The 14,987-nt window shown below is 45.7% G+C and overlaps 2 protein-coding genes across 6 annotated transcripts in view; both read right to left on the reverse strand.

The window, feature by feature from the left end:
• The window catches only part of LOC119856331 (class I histocompatibility antigen, F10 alpha chain-like), a 152,354-nt gene that overhangs the window by 52,847 nt on the left and 84,520 nt on the right, over positions 1-14,987 (reverse strand).
• LOC119856330 (butyrophilin subfamily 1 member A1-like) overlaps positions 1-14,987 on the reverse strand; it is a 56,011-nt gene that overhangs the window by 13,122 nt on the left and 27,902 nt on the right. For 4 of the 5 annotated variants that reach the window (XM_038403704.2, XM_043515385.1, XM_043515384.1 and 1 more), the window contains exons 4-7: positions 10,374-10,655; positions 6,099-6,215; positions 4,673-4,693; positions 4,556-4,582 (exon numbers count right to left, since the gene is read on the reverse strand). In XM_038403704.2, coding sequence (XP_038259632.1) covers positions 4,556-4,582; positions 4,673-4,693; positions 6,099-6,215; positions 10,374-10,655 — 447 coding nt within the window. The remainder of the gene's footprint in view (positions 1-4,555; positions 4,583-4,672; positions 4,694-6,098; positions 6,216-10,373; positions 10,656-14,987) is intronic. The other variant, XM_043515387.1, reaches the window with a different exon arrangement.

The following is a 14,987-nucleotide window of genomic DNA, read 5'->3' on the forward strand; positions in this document are numbered from 1 at the left end:
GGCGATGGTGGGACGTAGGGAAGGTGCGCGCTCGGCTCTTCTGCCGTGACTACACCCGGGGCACCAGCCGACGGAGGGATGCAGCGATAGAGCAGTTGGAACGGGAGGTCTTAGAGCTGGAGAGGCGTCTGGCCGCCAGCCCCGAGGATCCACCCCTCTGCGGAGCATGCCGGGAGAAGCGGGAGGAGCTCCGGACCTTCGAGGACCATCGGGCCCGGGGTGCCTTTGTTCGATCCCGCATCCGTCTCCTTCGGGAGATGGATTGCGGCTCCCGCTTCTTCTACGCCCTGGAGAAAAAGAGGGGGGCTAAGAAACATATCATCTGCCTACTGGCAGAAGATGGCACCCCCCTCACGGATCCGATGGAGTTGTGCGGGAGGGCGAGAGCCTTCTACGCAAGCCTTTTCTCCCCGGAGCCGACCGATCCTAACGCTTGCAGAGTGCTTTGGGAGGAGCTCCCGACGGTCAGCGCGGGCGACCGAGACAGGCTAGAGCTGCCTCTCACTCTGGCTGAGTTCTCGGAAGCTCTCCGTCGCATGCCCACCAATAAATCTCCGGGCACGGACGGGCTGACCGTGGAGTTCTACCGCGTGTTCTGGGACGTCCTGGGCCCAGACCTAGTCACCGTCTGGGCCGAGTCTTTGCAGAGCGGGGTCCTCCCTCTTTCGTGCAGGCGAGCCGTGCTCGCCTTATTGCCGAAGAAGGGGGACCTCCGCGATTTACGAAATTGGCGTCCCGTCTCCCTCCTCAGCACGGACTACAAAGTCATGGCAAAAGCCATCTCGTTGCGGCTAGGGTCCGTGCTGGCGGATGTGGTCCACCCAGACCAGACCTACACTGTCCCGGGCCGCAGCATCTTCGACAACCTATATCTGGTCCGGGACCTATTGGAACTCGGGTGTAGGGACGGTCTGTCATTCGCCCTCCTGTCCTTAGATCAGGAGAAGGCGTTCGACAGGGTGGATCACGGGTATCTCCTGAGCACTCTGCAGGCGTTTGGCTTTGGACCCAGGTTTGTGAATTTTCTCCGGGTGCTGTACGCTTCCGCAGAGTATCTGGTCAGGCTCAACTGGACCCTGACCGAACCCGTCAGCTTCGGGCGAGGAGTACGGCAGGGGTGCCCCCTCTCGGGCCAGCTGTACGCTCTGGCAATCGAGCCCTTCCTCTGTCTCCTCCGAAGGAGGTTGACAGGGTTGGTGCTGTGGGAGCCGGAGCTGCGGCTGGTCCTGTCGGCGTACGCTGATGACGTGCTCCTCGTGGTCCAGGACCTGGGTGACTTGGTGCGGGTGGAGGCTTGCCAGGCCATCTATTTGGCAGCCTCCTCTGCGCGAGTCAACTGGGTCAAGAGCTCTGGCTTGGTGGTAGGGGACTGGCGGCAGGCGAGCTCCCTCCCACCCGCGCTTCAGGCCATCCGGTGGAGCATGGGTCCGCTGCTCTATCTGGGCGTTTACCTTTCTGCCACGCATCCCTCTCCGCCGGAGAACTGGCAGAATTTAGAGGGCGGGGTGATAGAGCGGCTCCGGAAATGGACAGGACTACTCCGGTGCCTCTCCCTTCGAGGGAGAGCGCTAGTGCTTAATCAACTAGTCCTGTCCATGCTCTGGTACCGGCTCAACACCCTGGTCCCGGCCCCGGCTTTCCTGGCCAACCTCCGAACATCGATTCTGGAGTTCTTTTGGTCAGGACTGCCCTGGGTCCCTGCAGGGGTTCTCCATCTACCTCTGGAGGAGGGAGGGCAGGGCTTAAAATGTCTGCTTACTCAGGTCCATGTCTTCCGCCTCCAGACCCTGCAGAGGCTCCTTTATGGTGCAGGTAGTCCGGCGTGGAGCATACTGGTGCATGCCTTCCTGCGCCGCTTCCGAGGGCTCCGATACGACCGGCAGCTCCTTTATCTCCATCCGAGAGGTCTTCCGCGAGACCTCTCCGGGCAGCCGGTCTTCTACCAGGACCTCCTCCGGACCTGGAAACTCTTTACAACGACCAGGTCCGTGGCGGCCACCGAGGGGGCAGATCTCCTCGCGGAGCCCGTTACACAACCCCCAGCTCCGTGTGCAGGTAGCGGAGTCCCGCTCAGTGCGCCAGAGGTTGGTCCTGGCAGAGGTCACAAGAGTCGGAGACCTCCTGGACTATGACCGGGAGACTGGCTGGATCCCCTGACGCTTGCTGAGCGCATGGGGCTTTCCAGACCTTGTACTCCCCGGCGCATACTTCAGGAGGTGAAGGCTGCTTTGCCGCCAACTGCTCGGGTTTATCTCGACCAGGTCCTGCACGAGGGCACGCCCCGCCCACCCCCTACCCCAGGCCCACCGGACCTTTTAATTGGACCCCTGCCCCATGGACCCAACCGACCCCCTCACCCCTTCCCTGGAAGCTGGCTGCACGAGATGCAGCCCGTCTGCTTTCAAACCGCGCCAAGAAAACATCTATACACACTCGTGCTCCACACCTTTCACACCCTCACCCTCGTGTCCCGCCCCGATACAAAATGGTGGGACCTCCTGCCACCTTTGGAGGAGCCCTGATGGGCCAGCCTATATTCCACCTTAGTCCCGAGACCCGCAGGGGATGTCAATTGGCGGCTCCTTCACGGAGCCGTGAGCACGGGTGTGTACTTGGCATGGTTCACTTCAATCCCAGACACCTGCCCCTTTTGCGGCATGAAGGAAACCCTGGCACATGTCTACCTGGAGTGTGCCAGGCTACAGCCCCATTCTGGCTCCTCACTAATATTTTATCACGCTTTTGGTTGCACTTTTCCCCTCACCTTCTCATTTATGCACTCCCTATCCATGGCCCCACAAACTCACGGGATCTCCTGGTCAACCTCCTCCTGGCCCTAGCTAAAACGGCCATCTATAAAACCAGAGTGAGGAGGTTGGCCGATGGAGTCTCCTGTGACTGTGGGGCCTATTTCCCATCCTCGGTCCGTTCACGCATCCGGGCAGAGTTCCTCTGGGCGGCGTCCTCTGACTCCCTTGACACCTTTGAGGAGCAGTGGGCGCTGTCCGGGGTTTTCTGCTCGGTGTCTCCGTCCAGTTCCCTTTGTTTGACCCTTTGACCACACTCCTGTCCCTGTTATTTCATTAGTTGTCCCCTGGAATTATTTGGAATCTAGGTCCTGTGGATCCTCCTTCTAGGCTCTTTCTAGGCTGGGGGGGATCCTTTAGCAGTGGACGGGCTTCGCCCACCCACTTCCTGGATCCCAAAAGGACTACTCTTCCATAGCCATCTGGCCTTGCCCCATCACAATGCCTATGTTTCAAGCTCTATTTGGATGGAAATTAAAATTCAATTAAAATCCACAAAGTTTTCCTTTAATTAAATAAAACTACCTTAAAAGTGTTGAATTTATACAAAAAAGTTTATCAAAACACATTTTGCACTTAAAACTAACTGATTTATTTAACAAATTATTATCTGTACTTAATGAGTTGAATTGGTTGTTCCTGGTCGCCATGTCCTTCAAGACTTAGAACAAGTAGATCTCACCCTCTCACTCTACTTTATATTCATAGGTTAGAAAACAAACTTTCCTGATTTCTCAACATACAAATAATTTCTTAACTTTGAATGAACTAATCATTGAAATGAACCAGTTAAATAAATCTCAATGAAGAAAATATTCTCTCTGCACCTGTAGAAGAGGCTACTGTTGTCAAAGCTGGTTCAGCAGTTTGTCAAATCTGGCTCCAAGAGCTTAGCCAGTGTCTACCACCATTTCAGTAGTTTGATTTTCTTTAAAACTTTGCAGTAAAAATATACTGCTTAAAATTATGCGTTGTATTTAATTACATGATTTTAATAGATTATAATGAGTTTTGGCCTCAACATAGGTTGTCAATTTAAAATTTAATTTTAAATAAATTTTTAAAAAATAAATCTGTATTTAATTTAATTGAAAAAAATCTGTTTTTTTTTAAATAAAAACAAAAATCATAGACTGTTATCCCCTCTGATGTGGTAGTAGGGGAGGGTTCTGTCAACTGATATCTTGGAGGAAGCTTGCAGGAAGGAGCAAGGGAGGAAGAAGAAGGAAAACAAGTATCGTTGAGGCCTGGTCTATGCATGGGGTGACAGTGGAGGGTGGGAAGAAGTAAGATAAAACAATAATTCAGCCTGATTTTAATGAAACATTGCCAGATCCTGGGGGACTAATGACCGAGTCAGGTACTGTGCCTGTAAGTCTTTAGCAGTTAAGTTGTACCGGAGAGACGGAAGCTGCATTCTACCGTTACTATACTTTTCTCCCAGCGCGTGTGTTTCTTTTGTTCACTAAAGAAACAGTTTGGAATTTGACAATAACAGCTCGAATGCTATAGTCTGTAATTGACTCTTTCAAAAAGGATATTTAATACCATCTAACATTTATCAAGTCAGAACATTTCCCTCTGAAAGATTTTATAAACTAAAGGGAAATGGAATTTTGGAAATTGTTAAAATGAAGCCTTACTTAACTTTTAAGTTTTAAATGTCTTCTTCCTTTCTTCTTGTTATGTGTGATTAGTAAAAAGAAGCAGAGGAATTTTGATATAAATGAAATGTCAGCTTGATTTACCTGCATGTACTTGGGCACTTCTCCACCCTGAAACCAAGCACAGACACAGAGATGAACACAGTCTGAAGAAGGCATGATTTCTAACTAAGTTTTAATTATGAAAAAAACAGAACTTACGAAGTTCAGCCAAGAGTTTCCCTAAAACAAACAAACAAAACCAGACATATTACAAGAGCTTGTGTTATAGGGACTAGCCCTTTACAGGATTCTTTATTATATGAGTCCCCATTGCCTAGATAATTATCATAAACTAAAACCTTTTATTAACCTTAACTTAATGTTATTCCAAAAAAAGAGCTGTAAAAAAATAACCAACCCTTAAATGTCTGAATGCCTGGACATTCCAAATGAAGTTTCCATCACTGGCTTTTTCCCAGCCACTATATCCTTGGCCACTGTCTACCTGTGGCTGGGAAGTGTCCTGCACCAGCCACGAAGAGGTTAAAGAGCTTCTCTGGGCATAATCAGCCCCAACCCAGTACACTTGTGAGATATGCCAAGCCTGGAGAAGGGCAGGTCCTTAAAACGGAGGATCCCAGATCACTCTGGAGTAAACAGAGCAAGAGCTCCCTAGTCCCAGGGCACAGGGGTTCTTTCTTGGGTACACGCCCGAAAACATCAGCCAACCAGGCCCTCTGAGGAAGCAGAGGGACTGGATTTTCTGTATGGAGCACTGGGACCCAGCCTTGCTTGTTTGGACATACAAGGGACCAGATCTCCTGCAGAGACTCTTGACCTCTACACTGTCTGAGACTGAGTAGACCTGGCCCTTTTGGGGGCTCAGGAGGCAGTCTGTCCTTTTCTTTTGGGCTGCTTAATGCCCTCCTCTCCAGAAGAGGGCAGGCTCTCTAAGAGATACAACTGGAGGGCTGTACCGTAAATCTGGAACCCAGACTACAGTAATTCTGCCATCCCAGAAAGGGCAGCAAAAATGGAAGGTGGTGCCCCTCTCACCCCAACGGGGTGCTAGAGAGGTATAACCCATTGCACTACCCAATAGAGATTTGATCAGTTTTACATCATTGATTATACAGTAAACGATGGTGTCACATACACACACCTTCCCTTCTCCTGGCTGTGCAAATGGAATAGAGCCAGGTTCCCCTCAAGGGACAATGGTGGCCCCTGACACATTGCAAAAACTGAAAAAAATCTAATGTCTTTAAAAATAACTTTAATCTAGTCTCAGACCACAGTCACGATCATGCACTAACAGTAATTGTACAGTTAACATCTGGCATCACTAAATGGCAGAATTAAGACCGTTTGGATGGTCTTACTGTGTGCTTCCAGACCTTAGCTTGTTTGGGATTTCTTTATGCTGAATTAATCAGGCTTGTGATGTTTGTTTCTGGGATACATGAAACATTCACCTTTGAGTTACAGATACATACTCCCAACCTGACTTCAAGTTTAATGTAGTTTTTATCTGACACTAAAAATAGGTTTGGATTCATTAGTGAGAGGTAAAGAATAGCTCCATTTGCTGCATTTTTCTCAGCTAAAACAGTTTCACCCAAGGAACCTCCCACTATTACTTTACCTTTCTCTCTGTGCTGCATCCAAGAATAGTAAATGGCTGGGAAAATGAGAAAACCCAGGACACTCAGGACCACAGCCAGAGCCACCGCCCAGAGGGAAGTCCTTGGGAAAAACGGGTCTGGAAGAGAAAGCCGAATTAATTTGGAAACAGTGACAGAATCATGACACCAGCAGGCTTTTCCACACAAAGGTAACATAATGTGATTGGGCGGGAGAAACTTTCCTGAGATTCCAGATAAATTCCCTACCGAGATAAGGTTCCTTCACATTTCACTCTGAAGCCAATGGAAGTACAAGCTTTGATCTGTTACAGAACACAGTTAGGGCCTACCTACACTGTAAGAAGAAATTCTGTGGTAACCAAGGCAGGGGTCAACCACGCTGTAGGCAAGTCCCTAATATTGCTGTATTTGCTGTGTAGATTGGCCCTACATAGGCAGAAACTAGTCACTCAAAAAAACATTTTGTTGATTTGCTTCTTCACCTGCAACATAGCCTTAATGCTGCTTCACACATGACATAATGCAATGCTTATAGAATCATAGGGCTTCACTGGAATACTGCAAGTAACAACTCTAGCTCAGTGGTTTGAGCATAGGCCTGCGAAACCCACGGTTGTGAGTTCAATCCTTGAGGGGGCAATTTAGGGATCAGGGCAAAAATTGGGGATTGGCCCTGCTTTGAGCAGGGGATTGGACTAGATGACCTCCTGAGGTCCCTTCCAACCCTGATATTCTAAGATAACTCCAGCACCACAGCCAGGACTGAACTTCCTGATAGACCCCGCAAATCAAATACAACATAATAATGTACAATACACCTACTTAACACTATGATAAAGATACAGCTCCATCTATTGGTGGAAGTGCTGTCTTCACCCATCACCACAACATTCCTCTCTCGAGTGGAACACGAATTTAAAACATTATTTAACATAATTAAATAACATTAATTATTATTTAAACATTATATAGTTGGGGTAGTTTGCCATCTCTGGAGGTTTCCATGTTTGTCTGCCTTCTCAAGTTATATATATTTAGTCATGGAGACGTAGCTCACAGTTGGGTTTAGATTATCAGCAAGTGCAAAGTGCGTGTTTTCAGGGTTAGGCCTATTTCTTACGGCCAGACTGTCCATTGAAGACAACAGGTTTCAGAGTAGCAGCCGTGTTAGTCTGTATTCGCAAAAAGAAAAGGAGTACTTGTGGCACCTTAGAGACTAACAAATTTGTTAGAGCATAAGCTTTCATGAGCTACAGCTCACTTCATCGGATATATTTGATGGAAAAAACAGAGGGGAGATTTATATACATACACAGAGAACATGAAACAATGGGTTTATCATACACACTGTAAGGAGAGTGACGCCACTAGCCATCCCCTTCAGCCCCCAACTAAAACCCCTCCAACGCATCATCAAGGATCTACAACCTATTCTGAAGGACGAGCCATCACTCTCACAGATCTTGGGAGACAGACCAGTCCTTGCTTACAGACAGCCCCCCAATCTGAAGCAAATACTCACCAGCAACCACACACCACACAACAGAACCACTAACCCAGGAACCTATCCTTGCAACAAAGCCCGTTGCCAACTCTGTCCACATATCTATTCAGGGGATACCATCATAGGGCCTAATCACATCAGCCACACTATCAGAGGCTCGTTCACCTGCGCATCTACCAATGTGATATATGCCATCATGTGCCAGCAATGCCCCTCTGCCATGTACATTGGCCAAACTGGACAGTCTCTCCGTAAAAGAATGAATGGACACAAATCAGACGTCAAGAATTATAACATTCAAAAACCAGTTGGAGAACACTTCAATCTCTCTGGTCACTCGATCACAGACCTAAGAGTGGCTATACTTCAACAAAAAAGCTTCAAAAACAGACTCTAACGAGAGACTGCTGAATTGGAATTAATTTGCAAACTGGATACAATTAACTTAGGCTTGAATAGAGACTGGGAATGGATGAGTCATTACACAAAGTAAAACTATTTCCCCATGGTATTTCTCCCTCCCACCCCACCCCCCACTGTCCCTCTGATATTCTTGTTAACTGCTGGAATTAGCCTACCTGCTTGTCACCATGAAAGGTTTTCCTCCTTTCCCCCCCTGCTGTGGGTGATGGCTTATCTTAAGTGATCACTCTCCTTACAGTGTGTATGATAAACCCATTGTTTCATGTTCTCTGTGTGTGTGTATATAAATCTCTCCTCTGTTTTTTCCACCAAATGCATCCGATGAAGTGAGCTGTAGCTCACGAAAGCTTATGCTCTAATAAATTTGTTAGTCTCTAAGGTGCCACAAGTACTCCTTTTCTTTTTGCGAATACAGACTAACACGGCTGCTACTCTGAAAACAATGTGATATATGCCATCATGTGCCAGCAATGCCCCTCTGCCATGTACATTGGCCAAACTGGACAGTCTCTACGTAAAAGAATGAATGGACACAAATCAGACGTCAAGAATTATAACATTCAAAAACCAGTTGGAGAACACTTCAATCTCTCTGGTCACTCGATTACAGACCTAAGAGTGGCTATCCTTCAACAAAAAAGCTTCAAAACCAGACTCCAACGAGAGACTGCTGAATTGGAATTAATTTGCAAACTGGATACAATTAACTTAGGCTTGAATAGAGACTGGGAATGGATGAGTCATTACACAAAGTAAAACTATTTCCCCATGTTATTTCTCCCCCCCACCCCACCCCACCCCCCACTGTTCCTCAGATATTCTTGTTAACTGCTGGAAATAGCCTATCTTGCTTGTCACCATGAAAGCTTTTCCTCCTCCCCCGCCCCCCCGCTGCTGGTGATGGCTCATCTTAATTGATCACTCTCCTTAGTGTGTATGATAAACCCATTGTTTCATGTTCTCTGTGTGTGTATATCAATCTCCCCTCTGTTTTTTCCACCAAATGCATCCGATGAAGTGAGCTGTAGCTCACGAAAGCTTATGCTCTAATAAATTTGTTAGTCTCTAAGGTGCCACAAGTACTCCTTTTCTTTTTTCATTGAAGACAACAGTATGATGGGGCTCTGAGGACACCCTGGCAATTGCTCCTCCAGAATCAATCTGCCATTACAAGCCACAGGGACCTATTGGGGTACCTCCATATCTGCATCCCTCAGGAACAGAGACATGTGAGCATCCTTGGATTTTGCCTTCCCCTTTCTTTCAATGAATCTGTGCCCAGTTCCCATAAGAACAGCCAGATTGGGTCAGACCAATGGTCTATCTAGCCCAGTATTCTGTCTGCTGACAGTGGCATGTACCAGAGTGTCAAGCGGAGTGTGCAGAACAGGGTAATTTTGAAGACATCCACCCTTGCCTTTCTCTCCTGGCTTCGGGTAGTGAGAGGTTAAGGGTCACCTTGAGGATAGAATTACATCCATAACATCTTGGCCACTAGTCATTTATTGACATGTCTGCCATGAATTTATCTAGTTCTTTTTTTAACCCAGTTATATTTTTGGTCATCACAATTCCCTATGGCAATGAGTTCCACAGGTTAATTGTGTTGTATGAAGAAGTATTGCCTCTTGTTTGTATTAAACCTGTGGCCTATTAATTTCATCGAGTGATTCCTGGTTCTTCTGATATGTGAAGGGGTAAATAACACTTCTCTATTACTTTTTCAACACCATTAATGATGTTATAGACCTCTATCATACCTGCCTGAGTCATCTCTTTTCTAAATCAAACAGCCACAATCTTTTTAGTCTGTCCACATATAGAAGCTGGTCCATACCCCTTGTTCATCTTTGCTGCCCTTCTCTGAACCTTTTCCAGTGACACTATATCCTTTCTGAGATGGGGCAACCAGAACTAGACACAGTATTCAAGGTTTGGGTGCACAATAGATTTATGTAGTGGCATTATGATTAGAGCCCTGTGCAGTTACAAAATGTATAGCCGCAGATGTGGATATCTGCGGGGCTGCAGGGCTCTACCAGGAACCACAGTGGTGAAAGCAGAAATATGTCGAACCACCACTCATAGGAGCCAGAGCCCTGCTGGGGCACCTTCTCTGGTGGCTGTATTGCTCTCAGCCCCGCCCAATGGGGTGGGCACCAGGCACACCGGCAGAGATCCCTGGTCGTGCTACTGTGTTCAAGCAGTTTACACACTCCCAGACAGGAGACGCACATGGAATACTCTTTGAGCAGCACTGGGCACATATACAGTATAACTTTAACATAATCTTATCATTAGTAGTGTTTGTTGGCAATTACTTGGTCTGGCTGTGATGGGAACTGACCTGCTATGTGAATTGTTGACTCTTTTTCTTGGTTGAGGCGGGGATTCCTGATGTAACAATTCAAACCAGGATGTGTCCTTTCTTTTATAACAACAGAAATCTGAGCTTCAAACAGGCCATTTTCCTGTTGGGATTTCATTTGGGACAATGATGGTACATGCTGCCCACTAGAATCTCTCCACAGCACTTCAGGCTCTGGGTACCACCCACCCGATGTACACACCACCCGGATCCCACCGTCCTCGTAGTCAGCAACAGAGATGTGGGGCCCAGAGCCCAAACCTAGAAGAGAATAGAAGAAACCTCTATTAATCCTCATCTTCATTTCTGTAAATATTCAGCACAGAGAGTGAGAGTTTGCACCTGAAGTAGAATAATAATAATCAGTATTATGGTAGCACCTAGGTACCATTCAGGATCAGAGCCGTACTATGCTAGGCATTGTGGAAACATAGAGCAGCAGACCATCCCTGGTCTGAAAAGCTTACAGTTTAAATGAGTTAAGGGGAAGGGATAGAACATGAGCAGAGTGATGGGCTCCAAATGCGGGGATAATACCATGACTTTTAGGTAGAGGGATGGGTTTTTTAAAAAAAAAAAAATTAGTTGGTTTTTGCAAGGAGGGGAAGAGCTGAACCAGGAGACAAAGGAAAGAAGAGGGCTGTAGAAGGCAGGGGAGAGACAGTCAGGGCAGGGAAGAAGAGGGAGGGGAGGATGGTGGGAGAACATGGAGGCAGATGGAGTGAGGCTGAGGTAAGAAGACTGATGAGGGGCTGCAGCAAACAGCCAATGAGAACAGGGGAGATAATGTCCAGAGCGAATACTGTAGTCGGTACCCTGATGACATCATCAGTACCCACCAGTCCCTACTCCAGAACTTGCCCTGACTGCTTCTGTGTCTGCTTTGCTGACTGGAGAACTTCGCTGTCCCCCACTGTAATATATTTCTTTCCATTCAGTGTCGGCTGGGGAGGGGGGTGGTGCCACTTGGGTCCTCATGCCCCTGAGGGAACTTAATTTTTTTTACATTTCCATTATTCATTGCCGTATTTTGTGTTACCGAGGAACAAGAAGATAAACACTCCATCCTCATTAATGATGGAGTAAGTCAAGCCTATGTAGATCTTGTAGCAGGCCTTGCAAAAAAAAAAAAAAATCCCAAAGCACAGGATTGACTGCCCCCTATTTTGTTACTTCTGTCCAGAAGTAATGTTCCATGGGTCACCAAAAATGCCTTCTGATTCTGATGGTTCTTTAACAAAAAAGCTAAGATAATGGGAAATGATGAAATGCAGGTTGTCTGGTCAGAGGATAATCAAGACTCTAAGAGAGGAATCAATTATATTATTAAAATGGGATTCCCAGGCTATACAGTTCCTTCCGTACACTGTGATTTCCCCAGCAAGTCAGTCTGCCTACACAGGCCTGCTTTGCTTTACTCCTCAGAGGCTAAAACCAATATATTTGCCCACATTTGTAAGGTACCACACAGCTCTTTCTAAGCAAGCATGTTAATTCCTAAGGTGAAAACTTTGCAGAGATCATTAAAACAACCTACATGCAGGCAAATAGCTTGTCAGAGATCACCCAACTCCATCAAGGGTTCTGGTAGGGTTTAGTCCTTCAATTCCCACCAAGGGGGTTTTCTGCGATCTCAAGTTCATCACTGCTGTTAGTGCAGAACAATCATCCCATGACTCTCTGAGTCACTCCTTTATACAGTCTGGGCCTCTGATCTTGTCCTCATGTAACAGGTGATCAGCAGACAAAGGTCCCCTCCTCAGGGTGGAGCTTTCAAAGGCTGAGTTCTTGTATTATCGGAAGGGATACATTTGTACTCCCCCTTAGAGATTTCCTGAAAAACCTACTTAACTAAAAGTTCATTCTTGGCTAGCCAATTGTTTCAAATTGTCCTTTGAAGCTCATACCACTTCCCAGGGTTTATATTAGTCATGTCTACCCTCTAGAGAAATTACATAAAATCCCAAAATAACACAACAATCTTTGAATTTCAAATGCAATGAACTCCTAAAATACTTCAACTTAATTCAATAAGGTTTGGCCAGAATATTGCAGGAAATTGCCATCTCTGTCACACTCACTGTGCTGAATGGTCCCTTTATAGGTAGCAATTCCTGTCAGTGAAGGTCAAAAGAGAAGTATCAAGAAAAATAAGAAAAAAACAAAGAAAAGAGAGGATGAAAACCATAAAGAGATGGAAGTCAGCCAAAGAACAAAAAGGAAACTGTAGCCTGCAATCACTGGGACTGTCACAAAATTGCTCATTTAATGTGGGGGGGAGTGGGGGGGGAAGAGGCAAGAGTGGTAAAATATCTGGTTGTTTGGGGAAAATGAATGTGTTTGATAGCTCAGTAGAGGCCTAGCCCACCTGTACTGAGAGACAATATATAACAGCTAATAGTCTAACAGATGAGAAAAAGCAGTGGTGGCTATGTGACAGAGAGTCAGAAAGGGGTAAGCAACCTGCAGACTAAATGACCCAAATTCTACCTTTAAAATACATATTAGGAAAGTATGTAAATAGTAATTAGGGCTATTCCTTATCAAGAGCTATCACAGCCATGTTAGATAGACTAGAGCTTTGAAATGGAGACTTGTATTGTTAAAGAATAGGAAGAAGATAGTGACTGTAGTAATCTATGTTTAGCTATATCTTGTTAAAAGAAAAGGAGTACTTGTGGCACATTAGAGACTACCAAATTTATTTGAGCATAAGCTTTCGTGAGCTAGAGGTTAACAGGGTAACCAGATGGTTCCTATCTGTCACTATGTTCTATTGATTCAGGGATCAAAAGGGAATATTAACATTTAGATGAACTGTGAATGTGGTAATATTGTCTTCATTTCTCTTTGAAGTATGTAATAAAAAACTTGTAAATGGTGGGAGATGGGCAATTGCCTTATGCTAATCCTGTGACGTTATTGACTTGAACTGGGACCATATAGATTATTGTTGCAACCAAGGTCCTGTAGTGGCACCAAATCTTATATAAAGGGGGTCAAATGAGGTGTCTAAGACAAGGTTATGGTTTGCTGGTTATGATTATGCTATCTGTATATGTGTATCATTTTTATAGTTGAAGTTATGAATATTGGCTCTACACTGTCTGTATTTCAAACTTATGCTATGCCCAGACAAGTTGGTGTCAGCTCTGCCTAGCCTGCTTGATAGCCCATTAAGGACCATCAGCCATACAATTGACCCATTGAGAGAAGGCAGACACGCCTTAGGACTCCGCAAGGTATGCAGGGACATGCCTATGGACAGGACTCTGAGGGTTTTCCAGGCCATGTGATGGACAGCTTGTCTTTGGAACAAAGAAAGAAAGACCAAAGGGCAAGAGAATAGAAAAAGCTGCTGCAGCTCCTCCATCTGGTCTTCAATCCTGCTTCTTACCTCTGGAGAGACTTTGCTACTGAAGCTTTGAACCAAGGACTGAAAGACCCATCCCAGCTGTGGATGTTCTCCAGAGACTTGATTTGAATCTGCAGTTTATTCTATCACTGTTGCAAGCCTGAACCAAGAACTTTGCCATTACTGTATGTAATTGATTCCATTTAACCAATTCTAACTCTCATCTATATTTCTTTCCTTTTATGAATAAACCTTTAGATTTTAGATTCTAAAGGATTGGCAACAGCATGATTTGTGGGTAAGATCTGATTTGTATATTGACCTGGGTCTGGGGCTTGGTCCTCTGAGATTGAGAGAACCTTTTTTCTTTTACTGGGGTATTGGTTTTCATAACCATTTGTCCCCATAACAAGTGGCACTGGTGGTGATACTGGGAAACTGGAGTGTCTAAGGGAATTGCTTGTGTGACTTGTGGATAGCCAGTGGGGTAAAACCAGAGTCTTTTCTGTTTGGCTGGATTGGTTTGCCTTGCTGTGCATAGAAACCCCAGCCTTGGGCTGTAACTGCCCTGCTTGAAGCAATGTGTCCTGAATTGGCACTCTCAGTTGGATGCCGCCAGAACCAGCCTCATTACAAATCCACATAGCCAATTATCAGTGATGCTCAGGAAACAGGAGGTCTTCTTCAAAGCCACAATGCTTCACCTATTATTCACCTACTGTCAAGAGGCTGCTAGAGAGAACTCTTAGACTCTGATCCTATTATCTCAGATCTGCTTAAGCCTCAAGGGAAGTTTGCATCACAAGACTGAGGTTTCCAGTCCCATCTGGATCATCCTGACTTTGGACTGTAACCTATGGACTAATTCTGAAAGAACTTTTTTGCAACTCTAAAGCTCACCATTTCTATGATGAAACTGACCTAAGAACTTTATTCATATCTGTATGTATAACAGTCTTTTAACCTATACTCTTTTCTTTTTCAATAAATCTTAGTTTAGTTAATAAGAATCGGCTGTAAACATGTGCTTGGGTGAGATCTGAAATATGTATTGACCTGGTGGGTAATGTGTCTGATACTTTAGGATTGCTAGAACTTTTTATATGAGGAACAAGATTTTCAATAATCCACATCATATTTGACTTGGCTATCCGGGTGGAAGCCCAACGCTGGCTTGCTTTAAGGAAGCTGTGTTTGGCTTTTGGGTAATCGGTAAGGTAGTGTAGGTGTTTTGTTGC

Source organism: Dermochelys coriacea, chromosome 5 (assembly GCF_009764565.3).
Source record: "Dermochelys coriacea isolate rDerCor1 chromosome 5, rDerCor1.pri.v4, whole genome shotgun sequence".
Taxonomy (NCBI): domain Eukaryota; kingdom Metazoa; phylum Chordata; order Testudines; family Dermochelyidae; genus Dermochelys; species Dermochelys coriacea.